Here is a 13554-nt window from a genome sequence, read left to right as displayed (position 1 = left end):
TTCATAGGGAACTCCGCGCTGCAGGCCTGAGCTGCGGGACTGCGGCGGAATGGGCGGGGACGAGGACTCCAAGCCAACAGTACACAGGACTCGCTGCTTAGCAGATCTTACTGTAGGTTCTCATAACAACCCCGGAAATCGTCTCGGTTGCATAGACAAGAGGCATAGGACAGAGCAGCGGCCGTGGAAACAGACCGACTTAATTTAAGCTTGGATTCGTCTTCCATTACGCCGTAGCGGTGAGACACCCCCGCCCCAGTCTGAGCCCAAGTCTCTTAATTAACACAGCGGAGACAAAACACATACTGGCAGTGTTGGAAATTTTAACGGGAAATGTTTTTGTAAGACGTCTAGCACGCAACCAATAAAAACTTAGTACAGTCTTAGGGAGAATTCTTTGCCTTCCCCGCCTTCCTCCCAGTTTTGGTCATCACAATAAACGCACCACCTTGTTCAGGAAAAACAGAAACAGAAGCACCGGCAGGGTGCCGTCCTTGATCCCTTTCTTGCATAACTGATCCAGATTTTGAACCTGTCCGTCCGCTCCTCTGCATCTCCATGAATACGCCTCCGGGCCCACTCTGTATCTCTCACGTGGCAGGACCTCCTAACAAGTCTCCTTGCAGCCACTCTATTTGCACCCAAATGGCTGTGGCCCAGGATGGGCCAGGCCCGAGCCAGGAACCTGGAACTCCATCAGGGTTTCCCACGAGGATGCAGGAGCTCAAACACTTGGGCTATCTTCCGCTGCTTTCCCAGGCACGCTAGTAGGAAGCTGGATTGGCCTGGCGCCCGTATGGGTTGCTGGTGTCGCAGGCCGTGGTTTAACCCACTGCACCACAACACCGGCCTCCCTCTGTTCTTAGTTTCTTAATACCTGTTTTTACCCCGTCTCACTCCATGTTTTTAAAAATCATGTCAAGTCATGTCATTAACCTGCTTAAAATTCTTGAATGGCTTTTCATTGCGCTTCAAACAAAACCCTAACTCTATTCTGGTTTACAATCCTTATATGATCTGTACCTTGCCTATTATACTCTTTACTTTATCCCCACAAAACTGGCTTCCTTTTTCTTTTTGAACACACCAAGAACATTAGTACTTTTATACTAGCTCTTCCCTCTATCTGAAATACCCTTCACCGTGACCTTAACTTGGGTAACTCCGCTTAAAAATTTGGATATTAGCCACCTAAGGCTGCCCTGATCAACCAATTAAAATTAGTCCTTACTGAGTTCCTTACTCTTACATTGCTCCTTTTTTTTTTTTTTCCTTTTTAAAGATTTATTTACTTGAAAGAGTTACACAAAGGGAGAAGGAGAGGCAGAGAGAGAGAGAGAGGACTTCCATCCACTGGTTCACTCCCTAGATGACCCCAACAGCCGGAGCTGTGCCAATCTGAAGCCAGGAGCTTCCTCTGGGTCTCCCACGTGGGTGCAGGGGCCCAAGCACTTGAGCCATCTTCTACTGCTTTCCCAGGCCACAGCAGAGAGCTGGATCAGAAGTGGAGCAGCCGGGACTCAAACCGGAATCCATATGGGATGCCGGCACTGCAGGGCAGGGCTTTAACCCACTGCACCACAGCGCCGGGGGCCCGCTCCCTTTTATTTTTATCCCTGCCCTCCATCCTGTGACAGTGAAGCGGTAGTTTTATGAAAGCCTGAAGCTACTGTTCTGTTAATAGTTATATAAAGTACCGTGGAGTAGTGCCTGGCACGGAGTACATGCTCAAATAGTCTTGAGTAAAAGTTGCTTGTCTCTGTGTGGCTACCTTCTTATTCAGGTCACAGCTTCAATTTGGCACCGCAAAGGGACATTTCCTGTACCCCTGCCCTCAACCTTCACAGGTTTATTACTATCCGAAATTATCCCTTTTTATTCCTTAATATGTACAGTATTGTCTATTCTGTTATACACACCAGGAAGGCAGGGGTTTTGTGTGTTTTGTGCGCCAGCGCTATGCCAAACACACAGTGGCTGGTGCTCCACAAACAATAACTGTTGCAGAAAATCAAGGTGTAGAGAGGTGGTGAATTGCTCAAGGTCCGTGAATGGTGCGCCTGCATCGTAAACCTGCTCTGTTTAAATCTGAAGTCTCTGCTTTCCGGAAGAGAGGCCACATAAAAGGGGAACGGAATTGCATTTTATGGTCTGATTTACCTTTGTATCTCTCACACCTAGAGAGGCTAAAACGAATTAAGCAAGCGGGAAAAGTCTGACGTCACGAAATGGAAGGAAGGAGTGGTGCCTTCTGCTGGGTGGAATCCAAAAGAGCCTTAGGGAGGCAGGCACAGCGGGAAAGCCGCGAGAATGCGTTTGGCTTTAGACGCCGGCTTTGACCTCGGCTCCGTTTTTTGCTGTGTGACCTTAGGGATGCGTTACTCTCCCCTCCCTACGCCCTACCTGCATCAGCAGTGAAACAAGTGTACTTAAGGAAGCCTGAGGTGCGCATCCGATAGAAAGCGCTTTAAAAGTCCAACCGCCATTACTGCTGATCAAAGCGCGTAACCCTCCCAGCCGCTACTCGCTGGCCACAGTTCTGTGGGACAATAGGAATCCACCTACGCCCTGGATTCAAAGACGCGACAGCAAAGACTGGGGAAGAGGGGGCTGACTCCACGTCTAGCCTCCAGGACTTGGCGGCCCCTGTCTTGCGCAGACGCAGACGCAGACGCAGGCGCCGCTCTAGCAACAAGGTCCGCCGGTCTCGATGGTACGAGGCCTCACGCTTGCGCGAAGGGCGCGGTGGCAGACGCTAGGCGGGCCGGCGAGCGGGACGCGCTGGGCAGCGGAGCGGCGCCGGCCTTTGCAGGTAACCGCGCATGGGCTGGCGCCGGGGAGAGCGGGCTGGGCGGGTTAGACTCCAGGCTCAGGCCGGAGAGGCTACCCTGGCGCTCGGCGGGTCTTGGGTCGGCGACCTAACCTGTCAGCTGGGACGTCCGTGTTCCCCAAGTTCGGTCGGGGCGCTCGGCGGCACTAGCCGGGTCCTGCCCCGGATCGCATCGGAGGGGGCGGGCGAAGCCTCAGCCGCACCGGGGATCTCCGGTCTTGAAAAGCTCTCATCCCTGAGGGCAGGAGCTCCAGGTTTTGATTACGAATTTAAACACACCCCGCCCCCACCGCCAGTCTCAGAGTTAGAATGGAGGGTTGCGCCCTCAGGGACCGGAGCTCAGTCCCTCACGGAGCAGCCAGCCTGCTTCCCGTACTAGAGCTCGGTTCTCCCTCCTGTAATTTCGTCCAGGTTGATCGGAAAGACTCCGAGTCACAGCTGTCAACGGAGGCGGCTGCCAGCTGCCCTCCCGCGAGTTCACGCCACGGATTCTCCCAACACTGGGTGTCCAGAGTAGGTCCGCAGCAAAGCATCGCGAAGTCCGGCCTAAATTCTAATCCAGGGTTGTGCCAGCTGAGGAAATCCCTTAACTTCCCTATGCCTCGGCTTTCTCCTCTGAAAATGAGGATAATCCTAGGTATCTCCAGGGGGATATGAGGTTTGCAAAATATTTAATGTGCTACCTGGCCCGTAGAAAGCATCCAATGGTAATTTTTTGAACAGATTATTTTCAAGAAAAGCACAATATTATTAGAATCAAATGCCAAAATTACAGCAATAAAACATTTTGCATCAGTCATAAGAAAAGTTTTTTTTAAAAAACATTTGAAAGAGTTACAGAGAGGGAGGGTCAGAGAGAGAGAGAGAGAGAGATCGATCTTCCATCTGCTGGTTCACTCTCCAGATGGCCACAATGGCCAGGGCTGGGCCAGGCCAAAGCCAAGACTTCTTCTGGTTTCCAAAGACTTGAGTCATCTTCCCCCAGCTTTTCCCAGGCCTTAATGGGGGAGCTGTAACAAAAGTGGAGCAGCCCATATGGGATGCCAGTGTGGCAGCTGGTGGCTTTACTCCCCAGGCTGTACAACGCCGGCCCCAGAGAGGTTTTTTTTTTTTATTGATGTTACTGCTGAGGGTGCTCAATGAAGTGGAGATGGTGGAGTTTGATAAAACTCATTTGGAAAGTAATGGGACTATATATCAATGAGCTTCAGAAATATCAGATACAAATGCACTTCTGCAAATTTTCTCTAGGAAATAATTCCTAATGCAGGAAATACTAAGAAAGGTAGTGGTCATAGCATTATTTATAATGGTGAAAACAGCTGATAGAAAATTTGACATACACTAAAGTAGAATAGGTAAAAGAATCCTCGTAAAAATTTAAAAACACAGCAATGCTTAGGAAAAAGACAAAAAGGAAGCATAATAAAATGGTTAGTGCTGAGACTGGATGATTCCCTTATTTTTTTAAAAGATTGATTGATTTATTTGAAAGAGTTAGAGAAGGAGAGGCAGAAAGAGAGAGTTCTTCCATCTGCTGGTTCACTCACCAGTCGGCAGCAACGGCTAGACCTGGGCTGATCTAAAGCCAGGAGCCAGGAGCTTTTTCTGTGTTGCCTACACGGGTGCAGGGGCCCAAGCACGTGGGCCATTTTCTACTGCTTTCCCAGGCCACTGCAGAGAGCTGGATCGGAAGTGGAGAAGCCGGGACATGAACTGGTGCCCATATAGGATGCTGACACTGCAGGTGGCAGCTTTACCTGCTATGCCACAGCACCAGCCCCTGGTTCGCTTATTTTTAATTTTATGAATATTCCATAAAAATTGTGTATCATAGGTATAGCAAAAACAACAAACAAAATTAAAAATATTACACCTGATCTGAGCATGATAAAATATTGCAGAAGAGGTGTGTCACTGAAACAGGGAATGTAGATGCCTTAATTGCCCTTGATCTATTTTTGATGCTTGTGTTTATACCTTATATTAAGGCTTCCTATTGAACCTTTTTTTCTTTTTTTAAAGTTTTTTATTATTTATTTGACAGGCAGAGTTACAGAGGGAGGGAGAGACAGAAAGGTCTTCTATCTGCTGGTTCACTCCCCAAATGGCTGCAATGGCCGGAGCTGAGCTGATCTGAAGCCAGGAGCCAGGTGCTTCCTTCAGGTCTCCCATGTGGGTGCAGGGGCCCAAGCACTTGGGCCATCTTCCACTGCTTTCCCAAGCCACAGCAGAGAGCTGGATCAGAAGAAGAGTAGCCAGGACATGAGCCAGTACCCATATGGGCACCAGATTTGCCTGTTATGCCACAGTGCTGGCCCCCTTCCCTGTTGATCTTGTATGGTTTGCTAACATTCAAGTCTTCAACCATTCTCTGTGTGTAAGTGATTGCGTTCTGTGACATTGTACTCCCCTGTTTTGACCAGTGCTCCTACCCAGGGTACAGCAAGGTTTCCTGTGATAGGATGGCTCCCTCCACCCTCTGTTCCATCTTCCTGTCCTAAGCAGGGGGTCCACCTCAGACTGAAAGCATTTTCACATCTTCCCTAAAACAACCATTTCTAACAATTTAAGTAAGATCATTTTTTCCCTCAAATAGGTTGTAATGAGAGCTGACCAAAGATCTGTTCTTTTAAACTGATGATGTAGTACATTTAAAAGCAGTGAAGGGAGGGGGTCATCTTCCAAGAAAATGTGTGAGGGATACTTGTTTCATATCAGTCAGTGAAGAAACTTTGTTTCCTAGGTATGCAAAGAAGCCTTGTCACCCAGATGTCCTCAGAGCTAATATGGATCAGTCCGGAGTTCTCCTCTGGGTAAAAGCGGAACCCTTTTTAGTGGGTGCCTTGCAAATGCCCCCTCCCTCCAAGTTCAGCCTTCACTACCTCAGGAAGATCTCCACCTACGTGCGCACGCGGGCCAGCGAGGGAGCGTACCCACGCCTCTACTGGTCGGCATGGAGGCACATCGCGTGCGGGAAGCTGCAGTTGCCTAAGGACGTGGCATGGCTTTACTTTGAAATATTTGAGGGTCTTTCGGTGAAGACCCCTGAGGAGCGCCTGGAATGGTCTGAGCTTCTGTCCAACTGCACGTCTGAGGATGAAGTTGAAAAGCAGAGAAACCAGGTATGGCTGGGTTTATGTGTGTGTGTTAAATTTGGGAAATAAAGCATCCGTCGGTTTTTCTGCTAGCTCTGTGTAGTTTGAGGTTTTAGGTTGATGACCGTTGTGATCTCAAAGTATCGTTTGAGTTGTAGCAGTTCCAGTTTGGCAGTATTTAATGTATTCAGTGAATTAATCCTTATTTAACAATTCTAATCCACCTATTCCCAAAGCAGTAACATTATAAGATTCTTGTAATTAAAAGAAGGAAATATTTTCATTGACTTTAACAATATTTTGGGATGAGTGAGTGTTATGAGCCATTGATATGTTATGGTCAGATCAGCTGATTGTTTTTAAGTGAGCATCTGCTATGTGCAGAGATGATTAGGACGGCATCTCGGCTCTCACAGACCTCATAGGCCAGGAAGGAAAGCTGGTATGTAAAAAAGTGCTGTTTACTAGTGTGATAATAAATAAAACAATAGAGGTAGGCATAAAGTACGGAAACAGAGAATGATTCTTATCAATTATTAGAAAAGGCTTTACAGAGGCCGGCCCCACGGCTCACTAGGCTAATCCTCCGCCTGCGGTGCCGGCACACCGGGTTCTAGTCCCAGTCGGGGCACCAGATTCTGTCCCGGTTGCTCCTCTGCCAGGCCAGCTCTCTGCTGTGGCCCGGGAGGGCAGCCGAGGATGGCCCAAGTCCTTGGGCCCTGCACCCGCATGGGAGACCGGAAACACCTGGCTCCTGGCTTTGGATTGGCGCAGCACGCTGACCGTAACGGCCATTTGGGGGTTGAACCAACGGAAGGAAGACCTTTCTCTCTGTCTCTCTCTCACTGTCTAACTCTGCCTGTCAAAATAAATAAATAAATAAATTATAAAAAAAAGAAAAGGCTTCACAGAGTATATTAATTAGGAAATACATTAATAAGTAGGATAATTACAGTAGCAAGCATTTCAGGGGCTTAAAACAGTAACTTTATTTTTCACATTCTTGTAGTAGTGCAACACAGTTGTACCTGGTTGGATGAATTTCTGGGATGCTGTTATTCAAACAGTGACTCCCAGATCTTTGCTTCTGTGTTTTAAAGATTTATTTGAACGGCTGGCGCCACGGCTCACTAGGCTAATCCTCCACCTGTGGCGCCGGCACCCCGGGTTCTAGTCCTGGTTGGGGCGCCGGATTCTGTCCCGGTTGCTCCTCTTCCAGGCCAGCTCTCTGCTGGGGCCCGGGAGGGCAGCCGAGGATTTCCCAAGTGCTTGGGCCCTGTACCCGCATGGGAGACCAGGAGGAAGCACATGGCTCCTGGCTTTGGATCGGCGCAGCACACTGGCCGCAGCGGCCATTTGGGGGGTGAACCAACAGAAGGAAGACCTTTGTCTCTCTCTCTCTCACTGTCTTACTCTGCTTGTCAAAAAAAAAAAAAAAAAGAAAGAAATTTAACAAGATTTATTTATTTGAAAGACAGAGTTACAGAGAAGCAGAGGCAGAGAGAGGTCAGAGAGGTCTTCCATCTGCTGGTTCACTCCCCAAATGGCCACAATGGCTGGAGCTAGGCCAATACAAAGTCAGGATCCAGGAGCTTCTTTCTGGTCTCCCATGTAGATATAGGAGCCCAAGGGCTTGGGCCATCTTCTACTGCTTTCCCAGGCCATAGCAGAGAGCTGAATTGGAAGTGGAGCAGCTGAGACTCAAACCAGCACTCATGGGATGCTGGCACTGCAGGCAGCAGCTTTACCTGATGCACTACAGCACTGGCCCCTTTGCTTCTGTATTTTTGAGTCATTATTATCATTATTATTTTTTTAAAGATTTTATTTATTTGAGAGGTAGAGTTACAGACAGTGAGAGGGAGAGACAGAGAGAGAAAGATCCTCCATCCACTGGTTCACTCCCCAAATGGCTGCAATGGTCGGAGCTAGGCCTATCTGAAGCCAAGAGCCAGGAATTTCTTCCAGGTCTCCCACACGGGTGCAAGGGCCCAAGCACTTGGGCCATCTTCTACTGCTTTCCCAGGTCATAGCAGAGAGCTGGATTGGAAGAGGAGCAGCTGGAACTCAAACCAGTGCCTATACGGGATGCCTGTACTGCAGGCGGAGGATTAACCCACTGAACATAGTTCCCACCCCTATCATTATTATTTTTAAAGATTTATTTATTTACTTGAGACAGACAGAGGGAGAGACAGAGAGAGAGTTATTCCATCTGCTGGTTCACTCCCCAGATAGCCACAATGGCCAGAGCTGGACCAATCCAAAGCCAGATAGATGCCAGGAGTTTCTTCTGGGTCTCCCACATGGGTGCAGGGTCCCAAGCACTTTGGCCATCCTTTGCTGCTTTCCCAGGTCATCAGCAGGGAGCTGGGTCAGAAGTGGAGCATTCAGGACTCAAACCAGTGCCAGTATGGGATGCCGGGACCGCAGGCAGCTTAACCTGCTATACCACAGTGCTGGCCGGCCCCTAGAGTCTTTTTTTTTTTTTTTTTTTTTTGGACAGGCAGAGTGGACAGTGAGAGAGAGAGAGACAGAGAGAAAGGTCTTCCTTTTGCCGTTGGTTCACCCTCCAATGGCCGCCGCGGCCGGCGCGCTGCGGCCAGCATGCTGCGCTGATCCGATGGCAGGAGCCAGGTACTTATCCTGGTCTCCCATGGAGTGCAGGGCCCAAGGACCTGGGCCATCCTCCACTGCACTCCCTGGCCACAGCAGAGAGCTGGCCTGGAAGAGGGGCAACTGGGACAGAATCCGGCGCCCCGACTGGGACTAGAACCTGGTGTGCTGGTGCTGCAAGGCGGAGGATTAGCCTAGTGAGCCGTGGCGCCGGCTAGAGTCATTATTAATCAGCTTTGCAGGAAAAAACATTCTAGTGTCTTAGTAATGAAGGCTTCTTTCTTGCACATTTTGTGTGCCTGCTGCTCTTTAGCTGTGACACTTCCAGGCTGTGGAGTGGCTGTGTAATCTCCTTTGGGAACCCAGCAGAAGTAAACTCTGTAGGTTATGACTATTCTGGGCACAGAAAGGAATGGTCACAGAGGAGGCAGAAATTTGTAATGCTTCATTTTTTCTTATTTAATGTACATATGCAACTCAATGAGTTTTGGAATAAGTATATACTGTGAACCCATCACCATCAGCAAGGCCATACACATATTCATCACCTCTCCAAATTTCTCGTCTCCTTTATAATTACCAACTCTTAACCTGCTATGATCTACCCTCTTAGAAAATTTCAAGTATATCATACGGTATATAAATTCTAAACTATGAGTTATAATCATTATGCTTTAAAGATCTTCAGGACTTAATTATCTCATTATTACTGAAACTTTGTAACCTTGACCATGACCTTTCCATTTGCCCCTTCTCCCAGCCTTTGGCAGTCATCATTCTACTCTGTCTGCTGTGAATTTAGCTGTTTCAGATTCCACGTGGAAGTGAGATCATACAATATTTGTCTTTCTGTATCTGGCTCATTTCACTTAGCATAATGTTCTCCCAATTCATCCATGTTGTTGAACATGGCAGGAATTCCCTCTTTGTGAAGGTTTAGTAATGTTCTTTTGTGGATACCCCTTCACACACAGATTTTCTTTACCCGTTCTTCAGTTGATGGACATTTAGGTTGTTTCCATGTACTGGCTATTGTTAATAACAATGCAGCAAACATGTGAGTACAGGTATCTCTTCAAGACCCTGATTTTATTTCCTTTTGATATAAATGGAAGTAAGATCGCTGAATCATGTTAGTTCCATTTTTACTTTTTAAGGAACATCCATACTGTCTTTCATAACAGCTGTGCCAGTTTACATTCCAATCAGCAGTATAACATGTTCTCTTTTCTCCACATCCTTGCCAGTTTTGTTAAATCTTTTGTTTTTCTAATAATAGCCATCCTAACAAATACATTTCCCTGATGGTTAGTGATATCGAGGGTCTTTTCATATACTTGCTGCCCATTTGCGTGTCTTTAGAGAAATGTCTATTCAAGTCTTTGACCATTTTTTAATTAGACTATTTAGTTTTCTTGCTTTTGAGTTGTAGGGGTTTGTTACATATTTTGGATACTAACCTCATTATCATATTAGCCATATGGTTTACAAATATTTTCTCTCATTCAATAGGTTGCTCTGCTCTTCTCTTCTCTTCTCTTCTCTTCTCTTCTTTTCTTTTTTTTAAAGATTTTATTTATTTGAAAGGAGGAGTTAGAGAGAGGGAGAGACAGAGAGAGCGAGCACTCTTCCGGCCACTGGTCACTCCCCAAATGGCCAGAGCTGGGCCAGGCTGAAGCCAGGAGCCAGGCGCTTCCTCCAGGTTTCCCACATGAGTTGTAGGTGCCCAAGAACTTGGGCCATCTTCTGCTGCTGTACCAGGAACACTAGCAGGGAGCTGGATCAGAAGTGGAGCAGCTGGGACTTGAATTGGCACCCTTTGGGATGCTAGTGCTGCCTGTCATTTAAAAGGGTGAATGTTTTATTTGTATACAGAAGCTTTTTAATTTGATGTAACACCGCTTTTTTTTTTTTTTTTTTTTTTTAAGATTTATTTATTTATTTGAAAGGCAAAGTTACAGAGAGGCAGAGAGAGAAGTCGTCCATCTACTGGTTCACTCCCCAAATGGCTGCAACAGCTAGAGCTGGGCCGATCCAAAACCAGGAGCTTCCTCCGGGTCTCCCATGTGGGTACATGGACCATCTTCTAATGCTTTCCCAGGCCATAGCAGAGAGCTAGTTGAAGTGGAGCAGCCAGGACTCGAACCAGTTCCTGTATGATGCCGGCACTGCAGCTGGCGGCTTTACCTGCTATGCCACAGTGCTGGCCCCCTACTTGTTTATTTTTGGTTTTGTTGCCTGTGCTTTGGAGTGATATCCGAAATACCATCACTAACACCCATTTTATGCACAAGAAAATTGAGGTATGGTAAGGTCATACAGCTAGTAACTATTCTAAAAGCTTCATATCATTCGTCAAAATAACCATTGTGGACATCCGTTCTGTGAAGCAATAGGTTTCTTAATTTACCTTTTCTAATTACAGAAGGAAAATTCTGTGGAGTGAAGTGAGGCAAGTGGTCTTACAGGGACTAGATTTAAGAGAAGTTAGAATTTAGGGAATAACTTGGAGTTGACAGATGTTTGAGTGATTTGGCTCATCCATTTGACAGCCATTTTCTGAGCACCTCTTATTGGACATAAGCAATGTTAAGTGATGAATATGCAAACTGAGTGAGACCTGGGACCTGTCTCAAGGAACACAGAGTCACTGTAGTGAGAAGACAACGCAAACAACCAACAACCACAACACAGTGGGATAAGGCCTGCAGCAGGGATCTGTAAAGAGGTTCTGTGAGCATGACAGGAACAACTAGCTCCACCTGGAAAAAATTAGCTGACCATGTATGTGTGAGTTTATTTCTGGGTTCTCATGATGCTTCTTAAAAGTTTTGCTCAGATGTAATCTAAAAACTGCTGCCCAGATGTAATGTAAGCTGTGACTGCTTTCCTTCCATTGGCTAAACATATGTATGTCACATGGCGAAGCCTCAAGTCAATGAGATGGGGAAAAGAAACCACCTCACAGGAGGTAAGGAAGACCCTATGGCCATGGGTAGGGCTTCTTTTAAGGATGGAGACGTGAACACTGGTAAATAATAACACAGGTTACCACAGCTGTGGCCAGGGGTCATCAGAGTCCTTTTGTTCTATTTGTTTTGTGAGAGTTTTGTGGATCAAGCTTAATAGTGGTAAATATAAATTCACCACATTCTATTGACTATAACTCAGTTGTACTATATCTAACTACAAGGGATGCTGGGAAATGCCATCTAATTGTGTGTCCAGGAAGAAGGGAAAGAAAGGCATTTAGTTAGCATCTAGCCAGTTTCTGCCTCATGGGGTAATATCTAAACAAACTTTTGGAAATTGGGGAAAGTTTGTCACACAACTAAGAAGGGAAGGGCATTTTCGTTATTCGTTAATAAAATATAAGGTTCTTCCAGAAGTGTTTATTTTGATGCCCCAAAATTGAAATCAGTGCTCAGTTCTTTTCATTGCACTCATTTTCTGTGAACTTTTTATTGATCCTTCATATTTGTTGCCTACAGGTACAGTAACAGGTATTTTAGACATAGAGCTGAATAAAACCTTCAAGAAGTTCCAAATTTTTTCAGTACTAATTATGTACCAGGTTGTTTGCTAGTTACTAGGGATATGCAAATGGAAAGGTAAAGTATCACAGGGAGACTGTTTAAAGAAATAATGTTATAACAAATAACTGTTAAAATAGAAGTATGTATAAATGTAGGGAGTTATCCAAAGTGAAAAAAGTCAATTCCAAAAGATTACATATTGTCTGATTCTATTTCTATAATCTTGAAAAGATAAAATTAGAGAATTGGAGAACAGATAAGTGGTTGCAAGAGTCTGAGGAAGGGCTGTGGTGGGAGAGTATGGCTGTAAAGGGCAACACTACAGATCTTTGTGTTGATGGAAATGTTCTGTTTTGAATGTGTTGGTGTCAGTATCCTGGTTGTAGCGTTGTGCTATGGTGTTTGCAGTGGGGGAAGCTGGGTAAAGGGCACAGGGCAGCTGTGTTTTATTTCATACAATTGCATGTGATTCTGTAGTTATTTCAAAAAGTTTAAGGAAGTGAAAATCTATAAAATACATTGATTTGGGGCTCCATATTGGCAGTGAATAGGTCTAGATGATTCTGAAAATTTATATTTTTTGATTAAATGATAGTAATGTTTATCTAGTTTGGGAAATAGGGTAAATCTGACTGTAGACTGATACATCACTTCTCTTTCTTTGTCTCTCCTGTATTTCTATAGTGATGGGTATATGAGGATAATCAAAAACTTCAAACCACAACCTTCCTCAAATAAGAAATAATTTTATATGTATATCAAGCTGTAGTGATTTTTTTTTCTTTAAGTCAAACACTCCTTTAAGAATTTGATGGGAGCTGGCATTGTGGCATAGAGGGTAAAGCTGCCACCTGCGACACCAGCATCCCATATGGGTGCCAATTTGAATTCTGTCTGCTCCACTTCTGATCCAGCTCCCTGCTAATGTGCCCAGGAAAGAAGCAGAAACTGGACCCAGTACTTGGACCCCTGCACCAACGTGGAAGACCCAGAAGAAGTTCCTGGCTTCTGGCTTCTGTCTCAACAGCATTAACTGTTGTGGCCATTTGGGGAGTAAGCCAGCAGATGGACAAACTTTCTGTCTCATGCTCTCTCTCTCTCTCTCTCTCTGTAACTCTGCCTTTGAAATGAATAAATAAATCTTTTTAAAATAATTTTATGAAAACCTGAGGCCTACTGCCCAGCAAAAGGCACATAAACCAAAAAATTACATATACAATTTCAGGTGTTGCACTAATGTCTTAAACTTTCTTAATAAACTTCATAACCTTGGGTTAAACTTAACATGTCTTCACTGAATTTCCTTTTTCCTTTCTAACACCTATTCATATATCTACTCAAATTACTAAGTTTTTAATTTTTTTAAAAGATTTATTTATTTTATTTGAAAGTCAGAGTTACAGAGAGGCAGAGAGAGAGAGAGGTCTTCCATCCGCTGGTTCACTCCCCAGATGGCCACAATGGCTGGAACTGT

The 13554-nt window shown here is 45.6% G+C and overlaps 1 protein-coding gene across 2 annotated transcripts in view; it reads left to right on the top strand.

Moving 5' to 3' along the window:
• The first annotated feature begins 112 nt into the window (after window positions 1–112).
• Window positions 113–13554, top strand: part of TBCCD1 (TBCC domain containing 1) — a 34535-nt gene continuing 21093 nt past the window's right edge. Inside the window, exons 1-2 of one of the 2 annotated variants that reach the window (XM_070072455.2) lie at window positions 113–239; window positions 5577–5955. In XM_070072455.2, the coding sequence (XP_069928556.2) occupies window positions 5620–5955 (336 nt within the window). In that variant the 5' untranslated portion in view covers window positions 113–239; window positions 5577–5619. Of the gene's footprint in view, window positions 240–2688; window positions 2813–5576; window positions 5956–13554 lie in introns of those variants that run through there. The other variant, XM_002716459.6, reaches the window with a different exon arrangement.

Source organism: Oryctolagus cuniculus, chromosome 4, assembly GCF_051225735.1.
Source record: "Oryctolagus cuniculus isolate XC-2025 breed Fujian yellow rabbit chromosome 4, ASM5122573v1, whole genome shotgun sequence".
In the NCBI taxonomy this organism is placed as follows: domain Eukaryota; kingdom Metazoa; phylum Chordata; class Mammalia; order Lagomorpha; family Leporidae; genus Oryctolagus; species Oryctolagus cuniculus.
This window is presented reverse-complemented; position numbering and strand designations above follow the sequence as displayed.